This window comes from Typopeltis vanoorti, chromosome 7 (assembly GCF_054136105.1).
Source record: "Typopeltis vanoorti isolate ZY-2024b chromosome 7, IOZ_Tvanoo_1.0, whole genome shotgun sequence".
Lineage (NCBI taxonomy): Eukaryota > Metazoa > Arthropoda > Arachnida > Uropygi > Thelyphonidae > Typopeltis > Typopeltis vanoorti.
Window position 1 is genome coordinate 59252159 of NC_143555.1, and position 20600 is coordinate 59272758.

Here is a 20600-nt window from a genome sequence, read left to right on the forward strand (position 1 = left end):
GTACTACCTTACCCCAGTCCTGAAGATATTTTCAGGTGCAAACGTTGTTTGCTCACACTTGGATAAAGGATTAAACTAAATTAATTATAATAAAAATTGATTTGCACCTACTCAGCAGATGATCGAGTGCAAAGCAAATTCAGCATTCTCTTGCACTTTTCCTTTAGTTTTCCCAAAGGTGTGCAAGGAATGTAAGCTTTCTTTCAGAGATGAGTCCTAAAAACTTGGCTTGTTTTGTTACTGAAATAATACTTTGTCCAATTCTTAACTCAGAATCTGAGTGAAGAGGGCATTTTTGTCAGAAGTGTATATACACTTTCTTCCTACTGAAAATCTGAAGCTATTACTAAGAGCATATGAAAAGAAATGATCGATTGCTTGTTGACGATATCTTTCAATTACTCTTATTTTACAACAGTGGCAGAAATTCGTGAATTCATTAAAATACTTAAAATACAGAGCCTACCCTAATGTGGGATGAAGCTGTTCAGTGACTGAATTAAGTTTGAAAGCAAACATATAAGAGAGGGTCTTGGGCAACATCCCCTTCTTGATAATATGCCAGAGATAATGTGTTCCCTACTTAGACTTTTTTCAGATTACACAGGCAATCTGGAAAAAGCATTACTGAGAAGGGAGGATGTAAATAATTAGCTGAAAATAATTAGCACAATCAACAGAGATCTCAAATTTTGAAGCATCAGTATATATGGGAAGAAAATGAGAGTGTTGTGTTCTATGTGCATAACTGCATATGTGAGACTTCCTTAGTTGACATATAATAAACCTGCAAGGAATGTGGTTATATCTGGTGCAGGAATGCTATCAACATTCATGCCAATAAATTGCATAAGTGCTTTAACTTCCATGTCAAATGGATGTATGGCAGTGTGACATTAAGCTTTTGAATACAGAGAAAAGACACTAGTTGATGTAGGATTCTATGGAAGAGCTTTAATTTTAGGGCATAGAGACAACTGTGTCTGCCTAAGTGAGAGAGCCAGTTCCTTTGCTTCAATATAAGTTTTGGATCTTATCATTTGATCAGAGGATGTAACTGTGAGTGGAGTTTTTAACCTTCACCGCAGTTGGTTAGAAGGATCACAAAGTGATCACATGAGTTGTGGATAACCATATGAACACTTCTGCGAGAAAAGGATGCATGTGGAAGCACAAGGCTGGCAATTATGACAAGCATAGGAGACAGCTTGGAGCTATAGCATGGAATGAGGAGTTGACAGGTAAGGAAATAAATGCTGCTTGGGAACTGACAAAGAAATACCTAACAGCATCAATGTGTGAATGTATTCCAAAGGTCAAAAGACTGAATAAGATAGGTGTAAAATGATGAATGAGGAGATTAAGCATGAAATCTGGAAGAAGAACAAGATGAATAATGATAATAAGTTACACAAAAAGTATAAAGAGCAGGCCAGGAGAGTGACTCAGTTGGTAAAGACAACAAAAGTAAAGAAATTTGGAAATCAGGACAAGAAAAACCCTCTTGAATTTTTTCAATATGTGGCAAGCAGAAGAGAGAATGATTATGGTAAGATGCTGTTAATAGATGAAAGTGGGAGATTGGTGACTGATGCAGAGGACATAATCAAGGTGTTCAGTGAGCAGTTCATGTTGTTTCATCCTTAGCGTGAAATCAGAAATTCAAGCATAGAGAATGAAATGAGAGAAGACTTAATGGTGAATGAACAAATGGTAGATGAGGAGTTAAGTAAGCTAGATATCAATAAGGCAATATGACTTAATGACATATCACCACATGTCTTGAGGGAATGTTAAAGGGAGTTAGTATCAGCCTTGGCCTACCTGTTTAACAAGTCTTACAACAGCACAAGTCCCAAAGGAATGGAAGGAAGGCAAAATCGTTCCACTTCACAAAGGTGGTGATAAGGCCAAGGCAACAAATTATAGGTCAGTCCAAAGGTATTGGAGAGGTTGGTGGGATATAGGATAAAGGTAGGTTGATAACAGTGGTATTCATTGTGCTTGTCAAGCATGGATTTGTTAAGGCGAGGTCATGTTTTACAAACTTGCTTATGTACTATAAAAAGGGGATAAATGTACTGGACAAGAAAGATGTATGTAGAGTGGTATAATTTGATTTTGCAGAGGCTTTTGATAGATTGTCACACAACAAGCTGATCACTAAACTGCAGATAGTATTGGATGATAGAATAGCAAGTTGGATGGAGAAATGGCTATCAGATAGATATCAAAAATGTGTGTATTTGTGGGGGAACTATCTTGAAATAGGAAAGTAACTAGTGGTGTGCCATGAGGGTCAGTTTTGGGATCATTTTGTTATTTAATGTGTATATTAATAATATTGGAAGTTTAACTGGTGATATAAAATTGTTTGCCGATGATTCAAACTGGGTAGAGTGATAAGGAGTCAAGCAGATGTTGTGGCCTAACAGGAGGACTTGAATAGATTGTATGAGTTGGCAACAGTATGCAACTGTCAATTCAATGATGCACAGTGTAAGGTTCTGAAATTTGGTACATAACGATGGGATGTAAAGTATATACTTGGCAGGGAATTTTTGTATGAAGTTGAGAAGATCAGCAAATTTGGAGTGGTGGTGGACAAGGATCTGAAATTCAGAGGTCACATTGCATAAGTTGTGAAGACATCACATCAGATTATGGCAATGATGCAAAGGACCTTAACTTGCAGAAATAAAGAGATTCTGGTTCCATTGTATAAGGCCTCATATGATTACCCTGCACAGATTTGTTCCATTGGTTTTCATGGTGATGAAGATATGTTGGAGGTCCAGAGAAGACTGACTAAGGTCACAACTGGTCCTTTGGGATGAAGGATATATATGAAAACAGATTGAGTGAATGCCATTTGCAAAGCCTTGTGAATAAAAGGAAGAGATGTTATGACTGGGATATTTAGTTGGTAAAAGGTTGCTACCAGGTTCATATGGAAGAAAATTTTCAAAGGGAATAGAACAAAGGGAAAGAACCTGGAACTTGTATAAGGGGATATGAGCATGGGCATAAGGAGTAGGCAGTGCCATAACGAGGGCGTGGTGAAAGAGGCACCCACCACGGGCGCAACTAGGTTTGGAGCGCAAAACGTATAACATTTTTGTCATTTTTGGGTTGAGGGGGATGCAAGTTAGACACTTGCCATAGGTGCTTCATACCCTTGTTATGTCACTGGGAGCAGGTTCTTTGCATGGAGAGTAGTTGTCAGTAGAATGCTTTGCCTGACATTGTGGTGAATGCAGACATATTGAATGAGTTTAAAATCACAATTTGATGGGCTTGTGTGCAACAGTTTGCCTTCTGTGATGAGTCTTTAGACTCCATGGAGGTCTGGTTTTAATAATAATAATAATTATTATTATTATTTGACACCTCCAGGGAGTGGAAAGACTCATCGAGGGAGGACACCTGCTGTACAACTCCATATCCACCATTCAATCATCAACTGACATCAACCACAGACAATCACAAACATCCATGACCATGGCGGGATTTGAACCCACAGCCTTTTGGGTGGAGTGCGAACACGCTATCCACTCTGCCAAGCAGGCTGGCATAATAATAAAGACTTTGAGTGTGCAATGTATGAAAGGCACCAGTAGCCATTCATATACCCTGATGATGGATGGAATCCAACCAAAGGCTATTCTGCCATGCTACATTTCAGATCCATAATCCAACTTTTAATGTATAAGTGTGCAAAAAAGATGAAGCAATCAAGATCAATGTGTACCCTATTCAGTAGAGAATAGAGTGTGGAGGAGATTCGGTGATATCTCTCGCTTGCACTTTACTCTTAGTTTATGAATGTGTGTAAGGAATGTAACCTATTTGTCAAAGGTGTACCCTAGAAACTTCAGTTGATTGTTAAAGTTGTCTTTCAATTACTCTCATGTTACAAGAGTGACAATAAACTGTAAAGTCATCAACATATAGTCAGAGAAAGCTGTTCAGTGATTGAGTTAACTTTGATAGCAAAAATTGTCACACTTAAGACAGAGCCTTGGGGTGCACCCTCTTCTTGACGATATACCCAAAATAATGCGTCTCCTACTTGGAGTTGTAATGGTGAGATTAAGCAAGCAATCTGAGAGAAACCATTACTGAGTAGGAAGTTGGCAAATAATTAATTACAAGAGAAAATATAATATTAGCAGGACTTAGCCAAACAGGACCAAATAAGCCAAGAAAAATTCTGGGAAATTCTTGCAATATGTAAAAGAATGATTATACTGAAAAAAAAATTTTTTTTAAATGATATGATTTTGAGCTGTGCAGAAGAAAGTGATTTTTATTCGGTGAATAGTCCGTTTTTTCCCCGTTTTTCTATGTTTTTGAGTGCACGAATACGAGTGTACTTCAGTGGTTGTTTTTTGGAAATTAGTTGCTGCCTCGATATAATATATTTCGGTTACCGTCGAAATTGAATGCATAACAGTGAAAGACAAAATGAAGCTTTCATTTCATTTTATTTAGTGTACATAAATGTTTTGTTTTGCTTGTAATTGTTTGTACTTTTTTCTTATTTATTTAATGGAATTTATTAATTGAATAATTAACGATTACGCTACTCGGCAGTAAGGAACGATGGCAGATTCAGCTGCAGTCGCAAGTGGCGTATCGCCAAGTCCTTTGCCATTTAAGAAATCTATTATAAGCAATATCATAAGGGACTTTTTGGCATGCAGTACTTGCAGCATAAATGCATCTTGGGAATTGGATATGTGGCTTGTGAAAGAGAGCAGAGAGCATATGTGCACAAAATGCAGGCAGTGGGAGGAAATAAGTGCATTTAAAATATCAATATCCGACCTTGTTGCTCCAGGAACGAGGAAATGAATGTAGGAAGACAAGTAGTGTGATAGGAGAGAATGAAAAAAATATACATATGAATGAGAAAATAAGAATATTTGTTAACAGCAATGGTAAGTTGTATACCACGAGTGAAGAAGAGGACACAATTTGTAGTAAAGTGGATGACAAACAATATTAAACAGGAATTGCATGCGAAAAAGAGGCTGTGGAAGATTTATAAGGAGACAGGTGAAGAGAGGATGCATGAAGAATATAAGACACAGGCCAGAAGAGTGACTAGTGTGGTAAGGAAAGAAACTGGAATATGAGAGGAGATTGGCCCTAAGATCCAAATAAAATCCTAGGGAATTTTTTAGATATGTGGCCAGTAGGAGGAGAAATGACTGTGGAAGAATGATATTGTGGGATAAAAATGGGAATAGAGTGACTGATGCAGAGGACATAGCACAATTGTTCAATGAACACTTTATTGGAGTATTTCATCCTAGAGGAGTCAGTTTTAATGCTAGAGGGTAGGGTGGGTTCGAGGTTTAGAGGTATAGGAGGAGAGCGTGTTCCAAATACTGAGTACTCTGGATGTCAGTAAAGCTTTGGGACTGGATGGTATTTCACCACAAGTTTTTAGAGAATGTGCTAGGGAACTGACATTGCCTTTAACCTGGCTTTTCAATGAAAGTCTGGCTGCTGGAAAGGTGCCGAAGGAATGGAAGGAAGGTAAGATAGTGCCATTGCATAAGGGTGGTAGCAGACTGGAAGTGTCTAATTATAGGCCAGTCTGTGTGTCATCAGTAGTTGTTAAGATCTTGGGGAAAGTAGTGAAGGACTGTATACAGCATTGGGCAGATGAGGGTAATGTTATCTGTGAGAGTCAACATGGATTTGTGAAAGGGCGCTCTTGTTTTAGCAATATGCTAGCCTTTTATAATAAAGTTACAAGAACATTAGATGAAGGAAAGGCATATACTGCCATTTACTTAGACTTAACAAAGGCATTTGACAGGGTCCCACATGATAAGCTGATATTTAAGTTGCAGCACATGGGTCTGGATGTCAGATTGGTCAACTGGATTCAGGATTGGCTGTCTGATAGGTATCAGAGAGTTGTGTATGGTGGAGCAGTTTCAAGGATGCAGAGGGTTACAAGTGGGGTCCCACAGGGCTCAGTACTAGGACCTATATTGTTTTACCTTTATATCAATGACATTGCCAGTGGATTGCAAGGGGATATTCAGTTGTTTGTGGATGATGCGAAGCTGGGAAGGATTATTAGTAATAGTGAAGATGTAGTAGGCCTTCAAGAGGATTTGAATAAGCTAGATAGATGGGCAAATGAATAGGTGTATCAGTTTAATGCAGCAAAATGTAAGGTCTTGAGGTTTGGGAAACATCGATAGGATGCTGCATTCTCTATGGGAGGAGTTATTGGAGGAAGTAGGCGAGACAAGAGATCTGAGGTTGATGATTGATAGAAACCTGAAATTTAGGGGACATATTGCAAAGGTGGTGAAGGTAACAGAGGATCGCTGCAATAATGAGAAAGACACTGACCTGCAGAGATAAAACAGTTATCAACCCATTGTATAAGACCCTGATCAGACCACACTTGGACTATTGTTCTCCGATTTGGTCCCCATGATTTGAAGAGGATATATTAACTGTGGAAAGGGTACAAAGGCAGATAACAAAGATGGTTTCAGGACTGTACAATGTTAATTATGAGGATCGGCTGAGGGAATGTGGACTGCAGAGTTTGGTGGACAGAAGAAGGAGAGGTGATATGATTGAGACTTTTAAACTGTTGAGAGGTGGTTACAGGGTTGACACGGGGTGTGGGGGGGGTTCTTTTGCTTGGATGAACAGCAGGAAGGAGTGATGACAAGAGGCCATCCCTGGAAGTTACGAAAGGAAACTGTGAGCAAGAGGGTGAGGAGTGGTTTCTTTGCACGGAGGGTGGCTGAACCGTGGAATGCATTGCCTGATGGAGTGGTGAGAGCGAGAATGGTTAATGAGTTTAAGGAGTGGTATGATAGACTTTGTGTTTCTTAGGTGGGGGGGAACTCCCCTCAATGAGTCTAGATAGACTTTGTGTTCTTAGGAAGGACCTCCCACGATGAGTCTTTTGACTCTATGGAGGTCTGAATAATAATAATAATATATTTGGTTTAATCCTTTATCCAAGTGTAAGCAAACAAAGTTTGCACTTACACATGGATAAAGGATTAAATCAAATATATAATACATTTGGATAAATAAATAAACTAAATATATAATTGGTAGCATAGCCAAGTGAAAAAACTTCCATCAAATAAAAAAAAAATGTTTTCCTTGAAATAAAAGCAGTCATTCTGATAAATATATTCCCATTCTCAATTTAAAAGTGAGTTTACAAATTCCTTACTGTCTTTCAGTATTTCAGGAATTATAATGTGGTGTCATAATAATTGCATATTATATGAATATATGCATATAAACTTTTACATAAATTTAAAACATCATCCTTGAAGTATGTATACTGACAGCTACATAAAACTTCTTTGGAAGTCTTATTTCATTAGTGGAAATGTTGAATGAGCATTCAGTTAATGTATTTCATGTTAGGGGGTTGGAGTAGTGTTGAATAACAATAGGAAAGAGGACAGATGACTGACAGTCAAAAATGTGAGGTGTTTAAAATTTTAATTATATTTGATATTAACCAGGTTGTGGGACTGGATGAGATATCATTATGTATAATAAGGCAATGTATAACAGAGCTAGGAGCATTCTGGTCTTGGTTCTTCAACAAGGTCTGACAATAGGAACAGTCCCAGAAGAATAGCAAGATAGAAAAATGCATAAGAGAGAATCTAGGTCAATGTATATATGATGTGTAGTGGTGAAGGTGTTAGCAAGGTTGGTTGGTTGGTTGGTTGATTCATGGTTTATTGGTGAAAAGACATCAAAAGTCATTCTGCACTAAACTAAAGGTTGCAGCAGATCACAAGATAAAAATAAATAGTAATAAAGAGAAAATTTAGTAAACAACAAGTTATATATAAAAAAAAGCAAATTTAAGGAAATAAGCAATGTAGTGTCTACAAATAAATAGAATTTATAATCAAATGTGTTTCTATAGATTAATTCTTCATAAAAAAGATCAACACTTCATACAGTTTGTCTGATAAGATTTGCCTGAGTGTATATAGCCCAGACAGATTAGTAAAAATTTCATTCCATTCTCATGTGAAGTGCTGTGATGTGCTGGCACTCCCCCAAGAACATGACAAATGTTGAAACACATGTTATTTTGCACACACTTATGTGAGTCAGCCCTCAGTAAATAAGAATGTGTAAGATGAGTGTGATCTGCACAGAGATCAGCAAGAGCAACTTTCTCTTTTCTGCTTCTATGCTGACTAGATGTCCAATGCTTAATCTTGAAATTTATTTGTCAGTGGTTCTAGCCATGATGCCTGCCATTGAGAAATTAACTATATTCTTATAAACTGTCTGTATATGAAACAGACAAACAGTACATATCATTACATACAAACCTGCAGTGGAGGAATGCCGCAACGTTCGGTGCATGTAATTTTGTCAGCATTCATGTCAATAGCTTGCATAATATCTTTCATATTCATATCAGAAGGGCATATAGCAGTCTGATTGTGTGTAATATTGAGCTTCCACATATAGATAAAGAACATTAGTGATTGTAGGATGTTCTGGAAGAGACTATTTTTTAGCATAAAAGGCTTGAATGATGTATGAAAAGCACAGTAACTATTCGTATACCCTGATCATAGATAGGGTACAATGGAGTGTCTTCTACTTTGCAGAACTGTAAACTTGGAATCCACAAGCAAGATTTGATCAAACAAGTGCACAATTCAGTAGAGGATAGAATGCCAATGATATTCAACACTGTTTTGCACTTTTTTCTAAGTTGATGAATGTGAACAAGGAATGTATACTTTCTGTCAAAAGTCATGTTTTTAAAGAACAATGACTCCTAAGAACTTGGCTTCTGAATAACCCTCATATTACATTATTATGACATCATCTACTATATTGTGACATCATCTACTTACAAAACACTGCTTACTCTGGTTTCACATGAATAGCAAAGAAATAATGACACTTGAGTCTTGGGGGAACACCCTCTTCTTGACAAAAATGGTCATAATAAAGTGCTTACCATTGAACTTGGAAGATTCAATTAAAGAGAAAGTTCTTGATAAAAACAGGAAGGTACCCCATGAAACTAAGATTATAGAGGTATTTTAATATATCATATCTACAAGCTGTGCCATAAGCTTTTTCTATTTCAAATAACAGTGAAACTAGATGTTCTCATTTCAGGAAATTGTCTCTTATACATTTCTAAATGAATAAATGGCCCAATGTTGATTAATGTCTATGAAAGCCGAACTGTGTGTTGAAGAAAAATTCATTGTTATCTAAATACCAGAGAAGTCTGGCATTCATAATTTTTTCCAAAGACAACTGATCAGAGTGATAAGTCAATAATTGTTTGCAGATGGCTGTAATAATTCACTTATGCCAGGAATCTGAAAAGGAACTTCCTCTATAAGTATTTTGTTGTATACAGTAAGAGGAAATCCAAAGAAGATGCTTTATCATTTCATAACGGATGTCATTAGGCCTACTGCACTTGCATGAGAAATTAACAGAGTTCTTTTTAGCTCCTCCTTAATGAGCTCAAGCCCATTTATAGAAAGTTTAGCCACTGTTTTTTTCTTATAAATTAAAGATGCCAAGAAATTATATTCTTGGTTTAATCCTTTATCCAAGTGTAAGCAAACAAAGTTTGTGCCTGAAGTTACTTCAGGACTGGGCAACTTGTTTATAGAAGCTAATGACTTCACATCACTTGCCTTAGTATCCCATAATGCAAAGCACATATCCTTATGGACATGTATAATGCTATGCATTATGGGAAGGGCCACTACCAGACTGGTTTCAACCATTATTGAGGTCTCATCAGTGGGAACTAGACCCAGAGGTGATACCAAGGTTGAAGTAAAGCAGAAGTCATATCTCTATATACGAGTAGCCAAAAAGTGTCACACCTTATTAATAAAATACTCTAGATTAGAGATAGATGTTGGAAGTTTAATCAATCCTTTATCCAAGTATAAGCAAACAAAGTTTGCACCTGAAGTATCTTCAGGACTGAGGCAACTCGTGGTAAAGGTGGACCAAGCTCTCATCACTCCTTGTCTCAGTATCTCCCATAAGACAAAGCACACCTCCTTGCGGACATGTATAATGCTATGCATTAAGGGAAGGGTCACTTCCCTTAATGGTATGATGTAAGCTGTATCAAAGATTGCTTTTTACTCAGATGCTCTTTGTCTCAAGAACATTTGAAAGATATGAGATTTGATGTGGTACGAGATCTAAGTAATATCCCCTATGCTCTGTCTTGATCTTTTTTTTTGGCTGCTAGTCACTCAGGGTTCCACCAAGGCTTTGGATGGAGTATAAACAGTGGGGATGTTTTTGGAATTGCTGTCATTGCTGCCTGGTCAATACAATCTGTTACATTACACATGTCACTGCTTCAGTGATAGGTGTTTGATTATTCTACATTCAAATTTACATATTCTAATTAACCTGTCCACATTAGCATGTCCAAATGTGTAGGAGAGCATGGTTCCTATGAGGCATAGTTCAAATACGAGCAGTGGAAAAATTGCAGGGTAGCAAATTATAAGATCTCTTGATCTCTTGCTCAAGAATATGCTCAATGATACAGCTTGGTTGATATGTATCGGCACTATCCCCCACAGAGTGTTGCATCCATTAAAGTTACCCATAAGGAGTATGGGTTCAGGCAGTTGCAATATAAGATTATCAAGGTCAATCTCATGTAACTCAGAAACAGGTGGTAAATATATGGAACATATTGAAATAAGAAATCCCACAGCTAGGCATATATGAAAGAAGGTAATCAATCTATTGTTAACAAGGGAAAGATCATTATTATCAAGCATATACTCAATGATACCATCTGCTCAATTTGTGTTAGGAATACTCCACAGAGTGATGTGTCCATTAAAGTCATCCATAAAAAGCATGTACTGTTCTCTAAAAAATTCTCCATCACCTGTGTTCCATAAATTCTACAGCATCGAATAGTTTAAAATGCATGTCAGTAGGTCTTTCTCAATGTATTATAGATTCTGAAACCAATATGACTTCTTTTTTATTCAAGAAAATGGCTGCAATTAAAAAAATGAGGGAAAAAAGAATATGGGAAATAACATAATAATGATTCATTAAAAATGGAGAGAAAAACACACCTGTATTAAAATCAACACCAAAATCTTCTTGGTTGTTCCCACCGACTATGCTGTAAATCAGCTGCCTACCATCAGGACTATCTGCTAACACAGTAAGAACAGGAGAATGAGCAGGAAGACTTTCGGGAACAGAGATGTTGTAAAACTGTTTAGGAAAAACTGGCATATCACGATTAATAAGGCGGATAGGAACTGCAACGGTGCTCCTTAATGAGGGCTCACCTAAACAATTTGAAAATTAAAATAAACCGTCAACACAAATTCATTCTTTTTTATCAATGTTATAAGAGGAAAAATACAGCTGAAATGTTATTTCTATATATGAATAAAGTCAATCAGAACCACGAACCATACTTCCATGGAGTTTTTGTGAAAAATGTAGATGAAGAACTCTGCATTTAAAAAAAAAAAAAATGAACATAAATATGGATATAAATTATAGAATTTGTGATCAAGTCCAAATAGCTATGATGTTGCATATAAAATTTCAGGCAGATGTATAAAATAAACATACTCAATACTACATGGCATAAATAAAACTATATCTAGAATAAAACAAGTGCACATTTTCTTAATTATATTAACTTACACAGACTTATTTAACATTTTGGGTAAACCAAGGATCTGTCCCAAATGGATATATCCAATATACCTGTATTTACCGTATTTGCCGGTGTATAAGACACACTTTTTTCCTTTGAAAATAGGTCTGAAAAACAGGGTGCGCCTTATATGCTGATACTCAGTTTTTTATTATTTTCATTTCTGGAAATTTTCTCTGTTCCGAGTTACGCGATTTCTTTATTGCTTCATTGCGGTGTGTGTGTGTGAGAGCATTCCAGTTACATAGAGCAGTGTTTGATAAACTTCAGACATCTGCATTCATATGATTGGTGCGGTATTAACAAAAGATCGTGCTACTAAATGACAAAGACAAGCCGACAATTGAGTTGAAATGCTAATTCTCTTCAACCAAATTCCTTATATAATATCTGAAATACATTCACTATATATTTCTTCGTTTTAACATGTTCACTCAAACAAAATCATATGTTGCACCGGCAACATATGGTTTTGCTTGAGTCATACAACATTTTCTGTGGGAGGGGGACAGGGACATGCGATTCATTAGTTAGTGCTGTTTTTATCCCAGTTGTCTCTGTACCTTATTCAGTGATACAATAGGAACGTTTTACGATCTCAAACTTTACGGATACATTGAATTTTATTCTATGCGTTAATAATGCATAGCCGAAAATTGCCACAGGCCCCTGAAGACCTTTCACGTACCCCCCCACCCGGGGGGGGGGGGTACCACACTTTGAAAAACACTGACGTAGAGTTCAGTGGATGCGCATGTGCTGTCATAGACGATTGCAGCTGTGTCCTGTTCATTTAAACTTTCCAATTGTTGTCACAGTTGTGAACAGTGATAAAATTCTGCCGTTAAATTTTCTCTAAATTTCTTGGCAAATTATGGCTGAAAAACGTCAGCATTGTTACAATATTGCATACAAGCTATGTGTGATTGCGTATGCTAAAGAACATGGAAACAGGGCTGCAGAGAGGCATTTCAGACCACCCCCAACGAAGATGATAAGAACTAGGCAGAATCAGGAAGAGGATTTAAAAAAAGCAACTCGCAGTAAACATAACCTACGAAGTGGAATTGCAAAATGGCCAGAACTTGAGGTAGAACTGAATACTTGGATTTTAGACCACAGAAAAGCAGTACTTTCAGTGTCTACAAAAATGATTATTCATGAAGCGAAAGCAATAGCCAATAACAGAGGGATCGCCAACTTTACTGGATCAACATCATGGTGTTCAGGATTCATGAAGAGAAACCAGCTATGTATGCAGAATAAAATAAAAATATCACAAAAGATGCCAGCTGAATATGAAGAAAAAATGATCGAATTTCATCGATTCGTCATTAACACAAGGAAACGAGAAAATTTTGAACTTGTGCAAATAGGAAACATGGACGAGGTTCTGCTGACTTTTGATGTGCCCTCAAACAAAACTGTCGATTCCAAAGGCACTAAAAGTGTTACTATTAAAACTTCGGGGCACAAAAAACTCACTACACTGTTGTTTTATCCTGCTGTGCTGATGGGACAAAATTGCTGCCACTATTGAATTGTACTGTACATGTTCATGCAATAGGCTGGATGGATGGAGGAGGAATGAACTTATGGATAGATAAAATTTGGTCTAGGCGCCCTGGTGGACTGCTGAAGAAGCCTGCCATGCTAGTATGGGATCAGTTTCGTTCTCACAGAACAGATGATGTTACAAATAAACTCAAGGAATTGAAAACTCAGTTAGCTGTAATTCCAGGAGGTCTAACTAGTCAGCTTCAACCTTTAGATGTCTGTATTAATAAACCATTTAAGGGATTTATGAAGGAGAAGTGGAAAAGCTGGATGCAGTCTTCAGATTTTGAGGATATGCCATCAGGAAGAAGGAAGAAGCCTAGCATTTCGCAAGTTTGTGAGTGGGTCAAAGCTTCATGGGATGCTGTGAAAACTGAAGTGGTTAAATCATTTAAGAAATGTGGAATTAGTAATGCACTGAATGGTACAGAGGACAATTTGTTGTATGAGGACTCAGATTTTGATTTAGAAGAGGTTTCAAATGTCTGATCATTTAGTTCTGGAGATGAATTTCTGGGTTTTGACGATTAAAAGGTGGGTACTCTTTCCTAGTTAGATTAAGTATTTGTTGAAAGTAGACCTATTTATTACTTTATATTTGAAATACAGTAAATTCATTATAATATTCAGTGATAAAGTTTTTTTCCTAAAAAATGTGTACAAAAAAGGGGGTGTGTCCTATACGCCGGCAAATATGGTAATTTATTAGATACCAATACATTCATTGTCTTGAGATTTTTAATTTCACTGACTAACTATCTCTATGAAAAATATAGTCTTTACCATACCATATTGTCCTTGTTCCGTCACTGTTTATGTTATATTAAGAAACTCTCCCTCTGATTTTTATGAACTCCAGAGAGTTTATCAACTTTGCATGTTTTCTTTCCTTTCCATTACTGAAGTAACCACTCAATATACTAATCTCAAAGGATTACTTAATGAATTGGTTGGTTGGGCATAGTTAATTCATACAAGAACAGAAAAGATTATACTGCTTCATTACAAAGGTTACAGAAGTACAAAAGGTAGCAAAAAATAAATAGCTGAATAAGTAAATATACTCTTCCAAGCTGGATTGGATCATCATGGAAGAAGTAGACCCAATCTGCCCACGTATGGGAGGGGCCTTCACCCTCCCACATGTGGGGATTTTATAGGCTGAGCATCATAAAATAAATAAATGTTCTGTAAATGAATTTTTTTTTTATAAAATTGAACAATCTACATATAAATTACCATTATGATTATAATTTGTTTGATTCTTTATTAATTAATTCAGATTAATTCTTTGTAAAAAGTTAAATCTTCATGCAGTTTCTGAGTCTGATAAGATCTATCTAAATGTATATGACTCAGTCAGATTAGTAAAATCTGCATTCATCTATTGAATGAAGTGCTGACACTTCAATAGAAAATGGCATATGTATATGATTAAATCAAGTGTTGCATGTTCAGATTATAGGTAAGTCATCAGTCCTCAATACATGGAATGTTAAGACTGTGACCTGTATCAAGCACAACTTCATCTCTCCTGTTTCTACATAGACTAGATTGCCAATGCTTAATTTCATGCAATTTATTTGTCAGTGCTTTCTGCCAAGATCATGGCCACTCATTAACTACATTTGCTGTTATTAACTTTCAGTAGTCTGCATTGGGCCTGACCAACAACATATGAAGGAAAGTACAAGCTGGACTCTGTCTAGGACACAAGGTATATTAATTGTTTATCTTCTTTTGAGGGAGCAGAGATATCCATGCTATCTGTTAATGGGCCAGCCATTAAAGGGTCTGCAGACATGTCTTTGATCCACCATGGTACATGGTTCTATCATTTTTTTAATAAGAAGATTTTCATGTAGTGAGACCATTTTTGGAATACTGACTTTGATTTTTGATTGATTTCTCTTTGATTTGCTCTAAGGAGATAGCGAGCAAATCATACAATTCAGGGATGTTTATAGTTGTGATAAGGCAGGATTGATATACTGGTCGACATCTCTATAAAAGGTTTCATTATCATCATCATTACAAACCATGGGCTCACTGCCCATTGGTGTCCGATGCCTGTTTCACTATCTTCTTCCATCTTTCTTTTGTCCAGTGCACAGTGTTGCAGTTTCTGTACACCCATTTCACACCAGTCCTTTATATTGTCTATCCATTCTCTGTATAGTCTACCTCTTCTGTTTACACCATCCACAATACCAAACATAAATGTCTTTATCTTCAAGTCCTCACTCCTTCTGCAGATATGTTCAAATAATTGCAATTTCCATTTTATAATCTTCTGCATTAGATTCTTCTTTAGTTGTATTCTTCCGATAGAGCTCTTCATTTGTGATTTTCAGTATCCATCCTATTCTTAGAATCTTCCTGTAACAAGTTCTTTCAAATGCCAAAATTCTTTTTCTGGAATCCTTATTTATTACCCACGTTTTAGATCCATACAGTACACCACTAAAAATGCATGTTTCCAGTACTCTTACTTTTGTTTGCAGGCTGATCACTTTACTTTTCCAGATGTTATCCATGGCCTTCAGATTTGTTCTTCCCTTTGCAATCCTGATCTTTATTTATTTTTTTGCAGTATAAATCATACGTCATTTTACTTCCCAAATACGTGAATTGTTCTACATTTTCTATAACAATTCCATCCACTTGTATATTTTGTTTCATGTTCTTCTCACCAAATACCATTGTCTTTGTTTTTTCCAAGTTCATAACAAGTCCAAATCACTCCCCTTGCTCATTTAACAGTTTCAGTGATTTTTTTTGTTCTCTTTCATTTTCTTCAATAATAACAATGCCATCTGCTAATCTCAGATTGTTTATTCTCATCCCATGTACTGATATTCCTTTTGCATCTTCCTTCATTTTTATCCAATTCTCTCTCTCTCTCTCTAAATGTTAATAAAAGATTTAGCAGATGTATTGCTACTATTGTGGTATTCGCTTTGCCTCCTGATAGGTGAAACATTGCTCTATTTTACTTTTTGGATCTCTTCTCATCCTTCCACCTTCACCATGCTCATGAACATCTGGGGTGTTCTCCTTCACAGTTGCAGCAATTTGATATTTTTGTCTTACTTTTTTTCTCAAGATCTGTACTGCCACATCAGACATACTTGTAGATGGTAGATCAGTGATAGGCAGTTTAAGAATAACCATATTTCTGAAATTTAAGCAGAGCAAAGGATTCAGTATATATATATATATATATATATATATATATATATATATATATATATATATATATATATATATATAGAACCTTAGCAGACATCTGAGCAATCTGTTTTGATAGATGTTGGTGGTTTTGGTGTGTTATAGGTAACAATGATGTTGCTGGTGGGAAATTGGTGTGAATTTCTACATGTGAGGAGATTGCTTCTCTGTCATTCATTGGTCCTTGGGTTCAGAGCAGATTTCCTCACTAGAAAAGTTTAAGATTTTGTGGGGAATAACCATAATTGGTATTCCCAAAATAGATGCTACACAAAGTAATTTTTATTACTGTGCTACTGTTGCTACTTCAATAAGAATATCTTCTGAATGCAGTTTCTTTGCAGATTTTGGAAATCCTGGCAACCCTTCCAAATTCTTCTGGATGAAGAATGGTTACATTTTTCTAAGTGGACTCCCGTTTTATTATGATTATTATTATGATTCAGGAACTCCACAGAGTCTCAAGACTCATCGTGGGAGGCGATCCCTAGAAAATGTAAAATCTATTATATAAGGGTTTCCCAAACTTTTTTCTAAAATGAAGCCATGAGGCAAGCAATATTTTTTTGCAGAACCTTCACACAATCTTTAAAATAAACATGAAAAAAGGAAGAAATCAATAAACACTCACCATTTTACAATTTAGTGCTCCATAAATTTAAAAAAAAAATTAAGTTCATTATAATGACTACAATGCAGTTGTTTTGAACTGCAGAGTTTTTTCAAAGTTTGAAATTATTATTCAGGCCTCCATGGAGTCAAAAGACTCATCGTGGGAGGCCCTTTCTAATAAATGCAAGTCTATCAAGACTCATCGAGGGAGGTCCCTCCTAGGAAACACAAACTCTATCATACCACTCCTTAAATGCATTGACCATTCTCACTCTCACCACTCCATCAGGCAATGCATTTTATGGTTCAACCACCCTCCATGCAAAGAAACTACTCCTCACCCTCTTTCTCACAGTTTCCTTTCGTAAATTCCAGGGATGGCCCCTTGTCATGACTTCTTCCCATTGTTCAACCAAGCGAGAGAACTCCCCAGTGTCAACCCTGTAACCACCTCTCAACAGTTTAGAAGTCTCAATCATATCACCCCTCCTTCTTCTATCCACCAAACTCTGCAGTCCACATTCCCTCAGCCGATCCTCATAACTATCCTTGTACAGTCCTGAAACCATCTTTGTCATTAGTCTTTGTATCCTTTCCACAGTTAATTTATCCCCTTCAAATCCTGGGGACCAAATCTGAGAACAATAGTGTAAGTGTGGTCTGATCAGAGACTTATACAATGGAATGACAACCCTTTTATCTCTGCAGGTCAGTGTCCTTCTCATAATTGCAGCAATCTGCTGTGTTACCTTCACAACCTTTGCAATATGTCCCCTAAATTTCAGGTTTCTATTAATCATCAACCTCAGATCTCTTGTCTCTCCTGCTTCCTCCAGTATAACTCCTCCAATAGAGTATGCAGCATCCCATCGATGTTTCCCAAACCTCGAGACCTTACATTTTGCTGCATTAAACCAAAACCCCCATTCATTTGCCCATATATCTAACTCATTCAAATCCTCTTGCAGGCCTACCACATCTGCACTATTACTAATAACCCTTATCAGCTTCGCATCATTCGCAAACAACCGAATATCCCCTTGCAATCCACAGACAATGTCACTGATATAAAGGTTAAACAATATAGGTCCCAGTACTGAGCCCTGTGGAACCCCACTTGTAACCTTCTGCCTCTTTGATATTGCTCCACCATACACAACTCTCTGATACCTATCAGACAGCCAAACCTGAATACATTTGACCAATCGGACATCCAGACCCACGTGTTGCAACTTGAATATCAGCTTATCATGTGGCAACCTGTCAAATGACTTTGCTAAGTCTAGGAAATTGGCAGTATATGCCTTTCCCTCATCTAATTCTCTTGTAACTTTATCATAAAAGACTAGCATATTGCTAAAACAACAGTGCCTCTTCACAAATCTATGCTGACTCTCACTGATAACATAACCCTCATCTGCCCAATGCTGTATATGGTCCCTCACTACTTTCCCCAAGATCTTACTAACTACTGATGACACACAAACTGGCCAATAATTAGACACTTCCAGTCTGCTACCAAGGTTAGGCAATGGCACTGTTTACATTCCTTCCATTCCATGGGCACCTTTCCAGCAGCCAGACATTCATTGAAAAGCCAGGTCATGGGTACTGTCAGTTCCTTAGCACATTCTCTCAAAACCCGTGGTGAAATACCATCCAGTCCCACAACTTTACTAACATCCAGAGTACTTAGTATTTGGAATACACTCTCCTCCTGCACCTCTAAACCTCGATCCTGCCCTATCCCTCCCCCCCCCAGTATTCAAACTGACTCCTCCAGGATGACATACTCCAATAAAGTGTTCATTGAACAATTCCACTATGTCCTCTGCATCAGTCACTCTATTCCCATTTTTATCCCACAATGTCATTCTTCCACAGTCATTTCTCCTCCTACTGGCCATATAGCTAAAAAATTCCCTGGATTTTCCTTGAATCTAAGGGCCAATCTTTTCTTATATTCCAGTTTCGCCTTCCTTACCATACTAGTCACTCTTCTAACCTGTGTCTTATATTCTTCATGCATCTTCTCTTCCCCTGTCTCCTTATATCTCTTCCATAGCCTCTTTTTTGCATGTAGCTCCTGTTTAATATTGTTTGTCATCTGCTTTACTCCAAATTGTGTCCACTTCTTAACTCATGGAATGCAGCTTACCATTGCTGCTAATAAATATTCTTTCATAATTTCCCATGCAGTAACGATATCCCGGCCTTCCAATTCCTCCCTCTACGAAACTTCCCCAAGTTGACGTCTTTGACTGTTACGTATAATCACCTGCCTTATAATTCCACATACATTCCCGTCTGTTTGATACTCCAGCATGTCTATTCATTTTCCAAGTCAAAACCATATGGTCACTCTCTCAAACTGGTGGGAGAGATGTCAGTTATTATCAGTTCTTCTGATGCTATAACCAAATCCAAAACTCTTGAACCTCTTGTTCCCTCTATTACATGTTGCCTAAGACATTTGTCCCTCAAGAATTCTAGAAATTCCATTCCATTATTGTAACATGCATCTTCCTTTCCCCAATCTATACTGCTGTAGTTAAAATCTCCCATAACAATCGTTCTTCTTGCACCTGCCACACTCAACTGTCTCAACATCTACTGGTCTCCACCCTCTGTGCTCCTTGGTGTGTAGCAACATCCCACTAAATATCCTGTCTTGCCCACCCCTCACACCATATGCTTTCAAAATCATTAGTGTCACAGTCTTCCAACGCCTCCAACTCTTAGAGGACATAGGTCGTCACTTATCATAAGCAGTACTCCACCACCACGCTTTTCCTTCCTATCCTGCCGAAAAATGCTGTACCTAGCAACTTCTATTCCTGTGATTATATCCTCTTCTGTCAACCACGTCTCTGTGATCCCAATAATCTTTGACCAGGCTGATGCTATCAGTGCCACCAATTCCTCTCCTTTATTCCGAATACTCCTGGCATTGGTATAAAGCATATAAATGCCATTGTTTCTATACCCAGCATTATCCCATCTAGACTACTGTGCTCGGCGTTACCTGATATTGTCCCCCCTTCTCCCAAGTACCCATTCCCACAAGAGGCCACCCCTGCTACCATCCTTCCTGGGAACACTGACTCGTTCAGAACAGCAATCTCTCCAGATGCCTACATCCTTCCTCATTCAAATGCAGGTGGTCTCTCTCGCAAACAATTCCTCTCTGCTCTCAAACGCACTCCAAGCATCTACATATTCGGATCCTTTCTTCAGACACATTCTCGCTATTATGCCATTTAATATTACTGCTCCTCTGCTCAGCTCGACATTATCGTACCTAGGCAACACAGACACACTACCTTTCCTCTCTGTGTCTTCTTTCTTACAGCCTCAAGCAAGAATCTCATATCTCTCGCTGTGCTATTTACACCACCACTCAAGTCATTTGTTCCCACGATCACAATCATCTCATCCACCCTTTCACCTCTGTTAA

At 37.4% G+C, this 20600-nt stretch overlaps 1 protein-coding gene across 1 annotated transcript in view; it reads right to left on the minus strand.

Moving 5' to 3' along the window:
* The window catches only part of LOC150104706 (fat-like cadherin-related tumor suppressor homolog), a 573066-nt gene that overhangs the window by 449466 nt on the left and 103000 nt on the right, over positions 1 to 20600 (minus strand). Inside the window, exon 7 of the mRNA XM_090395611.1 lies at positions 11142 to 11363. Within this exon, the coding sequence (XP_090251737.1) occupies positions 11142 to 11363 (222 nt within the window). The remainder of the gene's footprint in view (positions 1 to 11141; positions 11364 to 20600) is intronic.